The sequence below is a fragment of the Pneumocystis murina genome (genome assembly GCF_000349005.2).
Source record: "Pneumocystis murina B123 chromosome Unknown supercont1.9, whole genome shotgun sequence".
In the NCBI taxonomy this organism is placed as follows: Eukaryota; Fungi; Ascomycota; class Pneumocystomycetes; order Pneumocystales; family Pneumocystaceae; genus Pneumocystis; species Pneumocystis murina.
Genome location: NW_017802367.1, coordinates 1 through 13,224, shown reverse-complemented (window position 1 = coordinate 13,224; position 13,224 = coordinate 1). Strand labels below are relative to the sequence as shown.

General features: G+C 26.2%; 6 protein-coding genes across 6 annotated transcripts; 2 read left to right on the top strand and 4 right to left on the bottom strand.

Moving 5' to 3' along the window:
• Positions 1–12: 12 nt before the first annotated feature.
• Positions 13–1,045, bottom strand: PNEG_01853 (hypothetical protein; the record flags this gene model as incomplete). Its single annotated transcript, XM_007875633.1, has 3 exons — positions 661–1,045; positions 490–613; positions 13–338 (listed from the first exon to the last, which is right to left on the bottom strand). The coding sequence occupies exons 1-3, from the start codon at positions 874–876 to the stop codon at positions 13–15; spliced, it is 666 nt and encodes a 221-aa protein (XP_007873824.1). The 5' UTR covers positions 877–1,045.
• Positions 1,046–1,151: 106 nt separating this feature from the next.
• Positions 1,152–1,661, top strand: PNEG_01852 (hypothetical protein). Its single transcript, XM_007875632.1, has 2 exons — positions 1,152–1,514; positions 1,559–1,661. Exons 1-2 carry the CDS (start codon positions 1,263–1,265, stop codon positions 1,607–1,609), a joined length of 303 nt encoding a protein of 100 aa, XP_007873823.1. The 5' UTR covers positions 1,152–1,262; the 3' UTR covers positions 1,610–1,661.
• Positions 1,662–1,784: 123 nt separating this feature from the next.
• PNEG_01851 (tRNA (5-methylaminomethyl-2-thiouridylate)-methyltransferase) lies at positions 1,785–3,019 on the bottom strand (the record flags this gene model as incomplete). Its single annotated transcript, XM_007875631.1, has 4 exons — positions 1,785–1,930; positions 1,975–2,443; positions 2,487–2,921; positions 2,969–3,019. 4 exons carry the CDS (start codon positions 3,017–3,019, stop codon positions 1,785–1,787), a joined length of 1,101 nt encoding a protein of 366 aa, XP_007873822.1.
• Positions 3,020–3,652: 633 nt separating this feature from the next.
• PNEG_01850 (hypothetical protein) lies at positions 3,653–5,333 on the bottom strand. The gene is made up of 2 exons (XM_007875630.1): positions 5,159–5,333; positions 3,653–5,111 (listed from the first exon to the last, which is right to left on the bottom strand). Exons 1-2 carry the CDS (start codon positions 5,249–5,251, stop codon positions 3,681–3,683), a joined length of 1,524 nt encoding a protein of 507 aa, XP_007873821.1. The 5' UTR covers positions 5,252–5,333; the 3' UTR covers positions 3,653–3,680.
• A 2,515-nt stretch (positions 5,334–7,848) lies between these two features.
• On the bottom strand, positions 7,849–8,713 carry PNEG_01849 (ribosomal protein L24; the record flags this gene model as incomplete). Its single annotated transcript, XM_007875629.1, has 5 exons — positions 7,849–7,973; positions 8,018–8,172; positions 8,214–8,350; positions 8,402–8,497; positions 8,552–8,713. The coding sequence occupies 5 exons, from the start codon at positions 8,711–8,713 to the stop codon at positions 7,849–7,851; spliced, it is 675 nt and encodes a 224-aa protein (XP_007873820.1).
• A 126-nt stretch (positions 8,714–8,839) lies between these two features.
• On the top strand, positions 8,840–12,986 carry PNEG_01848 (hypothetical protein). The gene is made up of 19 exons (XM_007875628.1): positions 8,840–9,210; positions 9,253–9,312; positions 9,353–9,557; positions 9,606–9,824; positions 9,875–9,987; positions 10,031–10,148; positions 10,194–10,257; positions 10,302–10,375; positions 10,419–10,472; positions 10,517–10,845; positions 10,891–10,986; positions 11,027–11,136; positions 11,183–11,224; positions 11,267–11,601; positions 11,647–11,735; positions 11,777–11,876; positions 11,919–12,141; positions 12,187–12,413; positions 12,460–12,986. The coding sequence occupies exons 1-19, from the start codon at positions 8,941–8,943 to the stop codon at positions 12,936–12,938; spliced, it is 3,207 nt and encodes a 1,068-aa protein (XP_007873819.1). The 5' UTR covers positions 8,840–8,940; the 3' UTR covers positions 12,939–12,986.
• The last annotated feature ends 238 nt before the right edge of the window (positions 12,987–13,224 follow it).

The window sequence follows — 13,224 nt, the reverse complement described above, 5'->3', positions numbered from 1 at the left end:
ATTTAAGTAAATTCAAATAAGCTGCTTGCGTTGAAAAAAACGACGTAAATAAACAATTTCACAAACTCCAAGGATAACCAAAGAAATCATAAACCCAAGACCATAATATTTGACACGATCATTTGTACTTTCATTAATGTCTCGCATTTTTTGTTCTCGTCTTTCCATATAATTCATCTCCTTTGCAATTTCCTTAGAAATACCCTCGATTCTCAATAATTCAACCTCGATAGGTTTTAAATGTTTCTGAATCTCAATTTCATTCCAATTAAGAGCATCTGCACCTTTATTAATATTTAATTCTACTGATCGGAAATGATTAAAGGTACTATCAAATCCTAAAACCAGTTAATATTTATTTAAAAATATAAACTATGTTTTATAAAACAATGAAGTTATTGTTTATATTTTTTATAAAAGGAAAAAATATAAAAATTTATATGTAACAAAACTTCAAAGTTTTCTATTATTATTATATAGAATCATTACCATCAAGAAGAACATTATTTAAACATACAATAATCGTAGATTCATTGTTTGTAGTAAGAACAATTTTTCTTTGGCCTATAATCTCTCTAGAATGGCCATATTTATTTCCAGCAATATCAGTAATCTAAAAAATCAGCTTTTTATCTTTTATGCCTAATAAAACTAATATACTGTCATATTCACTTTTTGACCATCATTCAGAGACCCAAAAACATTAACATGAATTGTTACCAAAGTATCTGCAGGTACATAAGTACGAATACATCGGTTATTTTCAATATTTTTAGGCATTGCTATAATATCAAACATTAAAGAAAAAACTGAAGCAAACGCTGAAAAAAAAAGAATTAAACTTAATAGAACTTGAATTCTTGCAAATAAAAACATCCTATTTTAATAAATTGAAATAATCTTTACTGTTGTCTCAGTTTCTAATTTTTTCTATATTCATAAACAAATATTCGAATATAGAAATCCGAGTTAATGTTTTATAATAATTAAATGTCTAAAAAATTATGAAGCTTTTAAAAAACAGTTTATTCATTTTTTATTTTTTTAATTTAGCGCTTGTCTCGAATTTTCGATTGTTTAAATCGAAAATTTATTTTTTTATAGCTACATATTTAAAAAAGTTTATTTTTTACAAGAAAGCATTAAAATGGCAACCTCTTTAAGATCTGTATCATGCATTAGACCTCTTTTAGATCGTGTGCTAGTTCAGAGAATTCAACCAGAAAGTAAGACTGCTTCGGGTATTTTTTTGCCAGAAAAGTATGTACTATTTTTTGTTTAAATTATTTACTTTTTTATTGTTTGATCTCTTCTTTCGAAGAATAAAGCCTTTAAGTAATGTAATAGCTAATATTCGTTTTAGATCATTGGAAAAATTATCAGAAGGCAAAGTCATTGCAGTCGGTCCTGGAGGACTTGATAAGGACGGAAAAATGGTTAAAACAAACGTTAAAGTTGGCGATAAGGTTATTATTCCCGCATATGGAGGAAGTAATATTAAAGTTGGGGATCAAGTATATTTTTTTTTGACATAACGCTTTCTTTTAAATCTTTTTAGGAATATCAATTTTATCATGATTACGAGTTATTAGCTACTATATCTAGTTAATTATACACACAGAAGCAGCCTTGTATGTATATAATGTTTGTAAGAGTCCAGATGAAGCAGTTGCTTATTATCAAATATAATATTTTGTAAAAATTGTACAAGTTTTTCTAAATTATTTAATATATTTGTAAATACTTTTGGTTTTTTTCGAGATATTTTTGTAGATTCTGTAAATCTATTCTACCTGATGTATAACACCTCCACCTAAACATACTTTGTCTTTCCATACAGCTACATTTTGTCCAGGTGCAATTCCTCGTTGCATTTTTTCAAATTCAATTTTGATCATATTGTTTTTATATCTACTTATATAGCACTTTTCTAAGGAAACAAATTAATAATATTAAGAAATCTAGAAAACTTACGAGGTTTTTGTCTATGTCTTAGTTGTCCAATAACTTCACCATATTCTTCTAAAGATGAATCTATCCAATGCCATGATTTGCAATATATTATATTTTTCATTAAGGCAGGATTATCCCATCCTCTACATAAATATATAATACCTTTTGATGGATTTTTATCAGCAACAAACCATTTTCCATTAATTTTATTTTTTGCTTGTGGTATATAAATTCTAGAAGATTCACCAATAGTAGTATTCCATATACCTTTATCAAAAGAAACAGAAAGGATATCTCCTGTAGAAATATCGATATATGTTAATTTCTGAGGATTAAGATAATTAGCTAAAAAATTTGAAAAATGTCGCCCTGCATTTGGTGATACAAAACAAAGTCCTTGTGATTCTTTTTTATCTGCCGTTGGTAATGAAAACTTCTTGGCAATCTTACGGACTTCAGGTTTTGTAAAATTTGATAAAGGAAAAAGGGTCTAAATAGTATTAATTAATGGAAACATAATTTGTAAAATTTACTCGACGAAGAGAACTTTGAGAAACTCTTGATAAATATAAACATTGATCCTTGTTCATATCTTTTGAACGTAATAAATGTGATGAACTAGTTGGGATATGTGTTTTAACTGTAGCATAATGACCTGTCGCGACCCACCATTTGTTGCAATTTGAATATTTTTCTTGAATTATTTGTTCAATTTTTTCAAACAATGATCCAAATTTAATATATCTATTACAATTTACATCAGGATTTGGAGTATATCCATTTTTATATGAATCAAGAGCTGGCTGAAAAACAAAATTCCAATAGTCTCGTGAAAAATCAACATAATATGGCTCTGGCATCGATAATACTTTTGAAACTCTTTGAACATCTAAAAAATCTTTTTCAAAGGAGCAAAAACTGTTATCTTCTATCCAGTTTCGAATAAAAATGCCAACAACATCTAATCCCTGTATATTTTTAATCAAAAGTATTATATATATATATTTATATTTACTTTACTTTTTAACAAAGCAGCAGCAACACTTGAATCAACACCTCCTGACATTGAAACAAATACTAATTCTTTAAATGAGTGTTTTATACTTTTTTCGATAAATACTTTTATCTTGAGGCTGAAGGATATGATCCACATAAATATTATCAATACTGTAATCATTAAAAAGACTTCTCCTTGAATACTGGAATAAAAGAGACTTAATTTTAGACAAAACCACTTTTTTTCCTTGATTATGAATCATTATATTTATTTTTAATTTTTTTTACACTTTTTGTATTTCAATTATTTATAAAATATTTAATAGACGATGAATATAAATTTGCAATTAATTAATATAAACAATTTTTTCTTATAATTCTATGCCTAACTATCACTTATTTTGGAAATTTAAAATATTTATTTTAAATTCTCAAATTTTTTATCAATTCATAAATCTATAAAAATATAAAAATTTATCATAAATTATCAGTATATTAAAAACTAATTAAAACTCATTAAAAAATAATAGAAACAGGTCCTAGTTTTTGAGTTTATTTTAGATTGCAATTTACAGAAACCCAATTTAAATTTTTATAAAATATTATTCTATAATTTACAAAATTAAAACACTATATCATAAAAATAAGTATACAGCAATAAGATTCTTATAATATAACTTTCAATTTCATAAAATTCTGTTTGTATTTTCTAGCATAATTCTTTACTATCATTAAACTTCATATTTATTCTCGCTTTTATTATCTATTGCAATTTCATCATTTTTCTCTATACATCTAGGCTTAGGTGGTTTATATACTTTTGTCTTCCATGCTGGTATTTTATTTTTCCATATATGCTCAATTTCTTCTAATGATCTTCCACACGTTTCAGGAAACATTAAATATACATGAATAGCCATAGTAACTGAAAATGTTGCAAAAATTAAAAATGTTTTCCATTGAATATTCTTAAATGCAGTAGGAACAAAGATAGCCAATATAAAATTAAACGTCCAATTTGCAAAAGCGCAAAACCCATTAGCTTTTGCACGTTGATTATGAGGAAAAATCTCGGAAACATAAATCCATGCACATGGCCCCCATGTAGGAGCAAAAACACATACAAAAAGATAAGAACATGCAATTACCGCATTTGCAAAATTTTTGTGACCTTCCATACTCCATCGTATATACTCACTCCCCTTATAATTAGGAACATAATGACCCCCAAGAGCCATAAAAATTGACTCTGCAAATAACAATATTGCCATTAAAATAGCACCATAAATGAATGTCGGTCGTCGACCCCATCTATCAATAAAAAGTAAAGCAGGAACAGTCATAATAACATTAAGAACATATTGAATAGAAGAGATAAGTAAATTTGAAACACCTGAATAACCTGCCATTTGGAAAACATTTGTAACATAGTACATTATAACATTCATGCCGGTAAATTGTTGCCAAACTTGAGTAAAAAAACCAACAAATGTTCTCGTACGAGATCCTTTGGAAAATAATGCTAAATAGCCTATACCATTTTTATCACTTTCTACTGCTTCCTTTATATCTTCTATTTCAGCAATAACTTCAGGACTATTAGAACTACTCGCACGATTTACTTTAGAAATAATGAATTGAGCTTCTTCCCAACGATCATGTGAAGCAAGCCATCTAGGAGATTGAGGAAGAAAAAGAACAAGAAATGAAAAAATAAAACCAGGAACCATCTGCAAGCCCCACGCAATCCTGAATGACAATGGTCCATCAATCTTTGTGCAACCGTAAGAGAGATAAAACATAATACATATACCCCATGTTATGGACCATTGAAAGATGGAGACAAGAGACCCTCTATATCTTTTAGGACTCAATTCAGAAATCCAAACAGGGATTTGACCAGAACAAAGACCAATTGCTATGCTGGAAATAAAGCGACCTATAATAAGATGAACAGCATTAAGAGAGGTTGCTTGAACTATTGAACCAACAATCCAAACCCAAGCACCCAGCTGATTGATAGATCTATGACCTAGTTTATTTGTAAAATATCCCGAAAAAAATGATGCTATTGCGGATCCTGCTGGCATAGATGATGTAATAATACCTTGTAGTAAAGAACTTGGGTGATTAAAATATTCAAGATATTGTGGTGCAGTAACCTATCTTCCTATTAATATAAATCCTAGAGCATATAATTAAATAATACAAATGCTGACATGGATGAAATATCAAATCCAAAAAGCATAGCACCAATTGTTGCTGCAGCAGCTACAGCAACCGGATGATATATTGTATACATTTTTACTGTCTTCTATACAACTAGAACTTGTTTATTTGAATATATTTAATTCTCTTATATTTTTTCCTTATGTTTAAAAAAAATGTTATCTATAAATTTTACTTACGATATTTAATATTTATATATTTATATATTTATATATTTATGGTTATATAGAACTATCTTAGTTTTTTTATTTTAGGAATAGCTTCTTTTCCTATTTTGGATACGATTGCATCAGAGTCAACTTTTAAGGAAATTAACGAGGTCACCTGTTCTTAAATTCACTTAATTTTATTTTAAATCTTAATTGATTTTATTTTTTAGATTTTATGTAAAAATCAAATTCTGAATTTATATATTGTTTCAATACTCTATCCTAAATATATGATTTTTTTAAATTTTAAAAATTAAGAAAAAGTAATTTAATAAAAAAAATATAAATAAATAAAATATAACTAAACTATATTATCAAATTAAATGAAATAATTGACTATTTTTAAATTATTTTAAAAAGGATTTTACATAAAATTTGAATATATGAAAAAAAATCATAAAATTTAATCAGTATTAAATAAATAAAAAAATATTATTTATTTATCATTTATTATTTGTTTATTTTTTTGATTAAAATTTAAGATTTTATAAATTTAAAATAATTTCTAAACGATAAATTGGTAAATGAAGTTTTTCATAGGACTAATATTTGTTAAATATGATATTTTCAGAAATATTACTATTTTCACATATTTTTTTAAAATTTATTTACAAAAGCCAAATCTATTAGAACTAAAAATATATAGTAATTTTCAAAAGATATTAAGGCATTAGATATTAAAAAAATAGTGTTTTATGATTTGTCAATAGAACTAATTTTTTTTCAATGCTCTGATATATAGTTTTTCTTAAATCTCGATGATAATCGAGTCTTAAAAATGGAAATATTTCTAAAATATTAAAAAAATGTTTATAATGAATTAGAAAAATGAATTTTTAAAATTAATAAAATTCACAAAGAAACTATTGCATATTTATATAAATATGAATTTCAAAGAATTAATAAAACAATAAATTTTACGATAAGTATAAATTTTAGTAAGAACTTGAATCGTTCAGAAACTAATAATTTAATAAATAAAAATTATACTGAGAATAATAAAAAATCATCTTTTTTAGATAGAATTAATCCATCTATTACAAAATGTCTAATAAGATGAAACTAAAAATTATAGAAAAAAACGATTTTAACTAGTAAAGATTCTTTTAAAAGCATTGAAAAATTTGAGAAATAAAAGTGCATGCTTAAAGAAATTAAAGAACATTGTAAATGCTTGAGATTATGAATGATAAACCGATTTAGGAATGTCTTAAGAGCATAAAAACATCCAAGAAACTTGTAAATACTGAAATAGAAAAATCTAATAAACTTAAGATAAATATTGAAAAAGTTAATAAAAAAAATGCAGTCATGTTAAAAAATCAATATTTTTCTTAAAAATTCTATTTCCACTTAAAGAACAGCAATAATAAGACGGAAATGAGAGTCATATGTAATTATCCAAAAAATTATTTGCAATAACTTTATAAGCTATTAAATCTTTTTTTATTAAATATATCTAAATACTAGATTATTAGATTATATTAAAAAAGGGAATTGTATAATTAATGGTCTATTACTCTAATCGGAATGGCGAATTACAAGTCAATTCATAAAATTGTTTAAAAATAATGGTTTACTCATATTTGAATAATGATCTGAAAGCTCTTTGTAATTAGCAATATTAATAATGCAACCTTAAATGGAAAGGTATTAGAGATTTGAAAAAAAAATATATGAAATAATTTTAAATCTTCAGATAAATTTCTTTAATAAGGAACTCTGTAACAATAATGAAGATAAATCTTTAAGAATCATTTTACAAGACTTCTCATTAATAGGTCTTCAAGAATTATGAAAAATTACAATTATAAAATTTTTATTTAGAATTAGAAATTAGAAATGTTTTTTATAAAGTATGAATTAATTTAAATCTAGAATATTTGAAAAAGAACATTTTAATATCTTGAACTCATGAAAGGTAATTTATATAGAATACTTGATTATTTATTTTTAAATCTTCCTAAATGCCAGAAGCTCTTTAAAAAGTATTCAATTATTTTGATCATTAAAATAGTATTAAGTGATATTGAAATTAATATATATATATAATACTTAAAATAGATCTTAAAAAAGTCATTGTCTACAACAAAAATTAAGTAAAAAGTGAAACTCTAAAGAACAAAATTACATTGAATTGAAAAAGTATACAAATTTAAGAAATAATTTAGATTCTTTTTATAAGAATTATGTGATATATTTAATGCTGATTAAATTAATTATTAATATGAAAAATATTGAAAAAATTGAAGCATTTTTCAAATAAATTTTAATATTATAAATTTTAAATACCTAAACGAAAAATATTCTAAATAGCTCAAAAGAGTGAATATTTCATTTTCTTTTTTTTAGTAATCATTAAATACAACCTTTTCTCTTTTTTTATTCAAAGATTTACTAAATATATATTTTTAAAAAAATATTATCATTTAGTTCAAATTTAATAATTTTATTAATTTTTTTAACGATATTTAGAATATTTATTTCGAAGCTCATCTTCTAAACTTAATGGAAAAGGAGGAGAATATAAAACAGGAACAAATGTTTTTGCATAAACATCATTCATTTTCGTATCTACTCTATGATCTAATGAATTAAATAATATTAAAAACAATCTCAAATATTATTACCTTTATATACTTGCTCTCGCTCTTTTTCAGTTTTCGGTAAATTAGTAGGCCATGGCAAGAATTTATTCTCACCAGCTATCCATCGTCTCCATGTTAATAATTTTCTATCTTTATTATAAAATAGCTTTCCTTTATTAATATGTCTAATATTAATTCTAAAAATATATTAAGAACATATTAAAAATTTATAAATTACAATTTTTTAGTTCCATATTCTTCTCCTTGAATCTCACCAACAAGTCGCACATTTGAATAATGAATAAACATGGGCATTTCAAGAACACTTTTTGCAGTCTCTTTTGTCCGTAGCACTCTAGGAAGATATTTTTTACACTGAATGTTTATCTAATGAGCCTTATTAACAAACTTATGGATGCAAATTACCAATTTTAATCCTTCTACTTTAAGTCGATTCGTTTTTTTATCAATCTCTATTACTCTTCCTTGTAAGCCTTTATCCTTACCAGTGATTATCTGAACCTATACATAATAGTTAATAACATAAATCTTCGTTTTTTTGACTGACTTGCGTACTTGGTCTCCTATTGCAATATTCCAAAATTTAATTCTATCTTTTGGATGAATCCATTGAGGATTATAACTCGTTCGAGATCCCATTCTTTCATCTCTTAAATTTCCAAACTTCGACCATATATCTCTCCTAATATGTTCAATACATCGGATCCTTTTTGTCATAAATTATTTATTTTCATTAGTCCTTAAAAAATTTTATCGTATCACAAGATCAGTCGGCATTTTTATCTTAAAAAGCTATTTTCCGGTTTTTTTAAGTATATCCGTTTTTTACTGAAGAATTTAAAAATAAATTAGTAAATAATTAATTATTATTTTTGGACTAGGAAATCAACATATATAAGATCATTTGAATAATCTTTCTTAAATCTTTTCTTTATATTACATTTATGTGGAGCTATTTCATATTTTTTTCACTTATATTTCTTTTAAAAACAGAATCACATATAATACAACATAATAAAACAGATCATATATTATATAAAAGAGCTACTACAGCAACACTTCTTACAGAAAACATTAAGAAGCCAGAAGGCGATCATTATTCTTATAGATTAATTCAATTATCTAATGGACTTAAAACCTTATTAATCAGTTATCCAGATTCACTGAGTGCAGGAGCAGCATTGGATGTAAAAGTTGGCCATTTTAGCGATCCTGTAGGTTTATAAAATTTTTTTTATTTATTTACTTCTTCTTAGGATGATATCCCTGGCGTTGCTCATTTTTGTGAGCACTTACTATTTATGGGCACAAAAAAAGTCAGTTGAGATATATGTTTGATATTGTTGATATTTTTAGTATCCTGGAGAAGATGATTTTAGTGAATATTTGTTGACTCATGCTGGAACTTATAATGCATATACCTCAACAGAAGATACAAATTATTTCTTCTCTGTAGAACCTAAATCTTTTGAAAAAGCATTAGATATGTTTTCTCAGCTTTTTATTTCTCCTTTGATTTTGAAAAGATCGGTAGAACGGGAAGCACATGCTGTTGATTTAGGTTTATTTTTTATATATTTTTTAAAACTATTGAACTTATAAATTCAAGAACATAAAAAGAACCTTCAAAATGATGCCTGGCGTCTATTTCAGCTCGAGAAATCCATTTCTAATCCAAAAAGTCCTTATAGCAAGTTCGGTACAGGAGATTACGTAACATTAGTTGAAAACACAAGAAAGAAAGGAATAGATATTGCATCTGTAGTTTCTAAGTTTTTCTCAACTTATTATTCTTCAAATTTGATGAAACTTGTTATTTTTTCATCAGGTTAAAAATATTTTTTGATTTTATAAATCCTAGTTTTTACTCGGTATTAGAATCTCTTGATAATCTTGAGAAATTAGCTGTTAAATACTTTACTGATATTCCTAATAAGAATCTTGAAGTACCCAAATTTACTGAAAAGCCGTTTGGGGCTGATGTTATTGGGGTAAGCATTTTTTTAATTGAATTATGAAATTCTTATTTATTAGAAACAATATTGGTATAAACCGATAGCAGATTCAAATTCAATCGAACTCGTATTTCCTATTGATACTCAAAGGATGTTTTATAAGTCTAGTCCTTCTGACTATTTGAGACATTTTTTAGGTTATATTCTATAATTCTTAATATATTTATTTCTAAATGAACTAGATCATAGATCATATGGTTCTGTTTTTTATACTTTAAATCAGCGGGGATGGATAACTGATATTAGGTAAACTTTTTCAGAACTTGTGACCTATTTATATTTTTTTATAGTGTTTATAGTGAATATATAGTCTCTGAAACGGATGCTCTTAGAATAAATATAGGTCTTACTGAAATCGGGCTTGGTATTATTTTCTATTTTTTTTAAAAATAAGTAATTTTTTCTAGATAATTATGAAGATATATTAGGATTAGTATTTCAATTTCTGAGAATGCTTCGAGGTTTGTTTTGTTTTAATTAAATTATAACTCTAGAAAAATAATAGACAACACTCCTAATGAGGACTATTTTAAAGATTTGATTAAGATAGATGATGTATCATTTCGTTTTAAAGATCAGCCAAAATTAATGTCATATGCTTCACACTTAGCATCAGTTATGCAGCTACCATATATAGAAGATGTGGACTTATTGAGGTCTTCATATCTTTCTGAGTATGACCATAAACAGTTTGCAAAACTACTTAGTGTGTTACGTGATGATAATTATTTCCTTACCATTACTTCCAAAACTAAACCCGGTTATTGGGACTTAAGAGAACCTTGGTATGGCTCGGAGTATAAGGTTGATGTTTTCAGTCAAACACTTTTGGAGGTATTCTTAGAGATTAAAGCCATTTTTGGTTTTAACAAATAATAGAAAACTAGAAAAGATGATTTAAATATTTCTTTGAAATTTCCAGAGAAAAATATCTTTATTCCAGAATTATTTATTAGAGCAAACGTTTCTACTCACGTAATTTCCATGATTTGTTACTCGTAATCTGATTTTTTAGAAAAAAACGAAACCTACTCTTATGTATAATGATACTAGACTCCGTTACTGGTATAAGGAAGATGATACATTTTCTATACCCAAAACATTTATATCTGCACTTATTAAGATGTATTAGCAAAACTATATTTGAAATATTGCTTACTAAATATTTTAGTCCTGATTATTCTTCTTCGCCTTTTGAAACTGCTCATTCAAAGTATATTTCTAATATATTAATAAATTATTCTAAAAAATTTAGGATCTATCTTGATATGTTAATTAATCATGTCAGTACGCAGCATTATAATGCTATTGTTGCTGGATATTCACTTACAATAAGTGCCATTGATATTGGGATTTATTTATCTATATATGGCTTTAGTGATAAAATACTTCTATTGCTTGATAAGGTTATTGAATCTATGCGACTTTATACTCCTTCTCTCGCCTCTTTTATGTCATCTAGACAGAAGTATCTATACATGTATGAGTATGATAAAGTTTCAATGCCTTATTCCAAGGTGTCACAAGTTTCTCTTGCTTTTCATGATCCATTATATTGGCCTTCTTCAGAAATGTTGTATGCTATAAATTGTAATTTGTTTTCGAAATTGTGATTTCTATTAATTTTTGATTTAGCAACGACTTATGAAGATGTCCAGGTTTTTCATTCGAGGAGATTTTCTTCCGTATTTACTGAAGTATTAGCAGTCGGTCTGCTTTCAAATGTAAGAAATCTAATATTAATTTGCAATGATTAATTTTTTAGAGTACAAAAGATTTACTTGAAATATATTTTAAAGCCCTTTCTCCTAAGAAACAATATCCCTATCAGATTCTTCCTTCTCGATCTTATATTTTTAAAGAAGGTCGATAGTTCTACTTTTTTATTCGTATTTAATATATTTTAGGAAGCAATTATATTTACGAAATGTCATTGTTAAACCCTCAAGAAGTGAACTCAGCAATCCTTTATTCTTTACAAGTTGGATCTTCAAAAGATTCAAAATTAATAGCATTACTTAATGTCCTCTTTAGTCTTATTAGATCAAGAGTGTTTAATCAATTAAGAACTGAGGAACAATTAAGCTATGTTGTTAGGGTTTCTTCGTATACTTCAACCGCTCTAATGAGGTATTTTTTTTTTTGGATTATTATATTTTTCATTTATATTTATAGTTTTTTTTTCGTTCTTCAAAGTTTGAGGGATCCATTTTATTTAGAGCAACGTATCAATGCATTTTTATATAGATTTGCAGCTTTTATTGATACCATTACTGATGAACAACTTAAAAGTGTTGTTAATACACTTCTTCCTTTATTCTCTGGGAGGTATACATCCCTTCCAAAGGAGTCGGGTGTATATTTGGCTTCCATTGTTTCAGGGTTTTATGATTTTGATATTAGTAGATTATGATAATTGATAATTATTTGCAATTAATGATAATTTAGGGAAGAAGATATATAGGTCTTTAAAGGGACTAACGAAAGAGGATCTGAAAGACTACTTTTATAACTATTTCTACCCTGATTCAGCTACTCGGAAGAAATTATCTATTCACTTAAAATCACAAACTTTAGAATCGGTTTCCGTTCGAGATTTCTCGCCAAGAAGGCTTCAATATTATTTTAAATGCAACGGATTAGATATCTCATTAGAAGATCTTTCTGATTTAATAGAAAGTAGTCATTTATTAGTAGATTTTGAAAAAGCGTTAAAGAAATTCTTCACAAATAAGTATCCGCATAAAGATGTTTCTGAAATAGTTTCTCAAGCTTTTAAATATCTTAAAGAATTATATACAAAATTAAAGAAAGATGCTATTAAAAATTACGATGCACAACATTTTACTGATTTAACTACATTTAAGAATTCTTTGAAATTATCACCTGTACCTCTTCCTGTAATGAAATGGTCTAGTTATTATTAAGTTGTGTAGTTTTATTAGTATTTAAATTATGTACTTTTAAGATTTAGGGTAATATAAGTTTATAATTATTTAATCTTGTATTTTTTGATTATTATTATTATTATTGTTAGGCTTATGCTTATGCTTATGCTTATGCTTAGGCTTATGCTTAGGCTTAGGCTTAGGCTTAGGCTTAGGCTTAGGCTTAGGCTTAGGCTTAGGCTTAGGCTTAGGCTTAGGCTTAGGCTTAGGCTTAGGGTTAGGGTTAGGGTTAGGGTTAGGGTTAGGGTTAGGGTTAGGGTTAGGG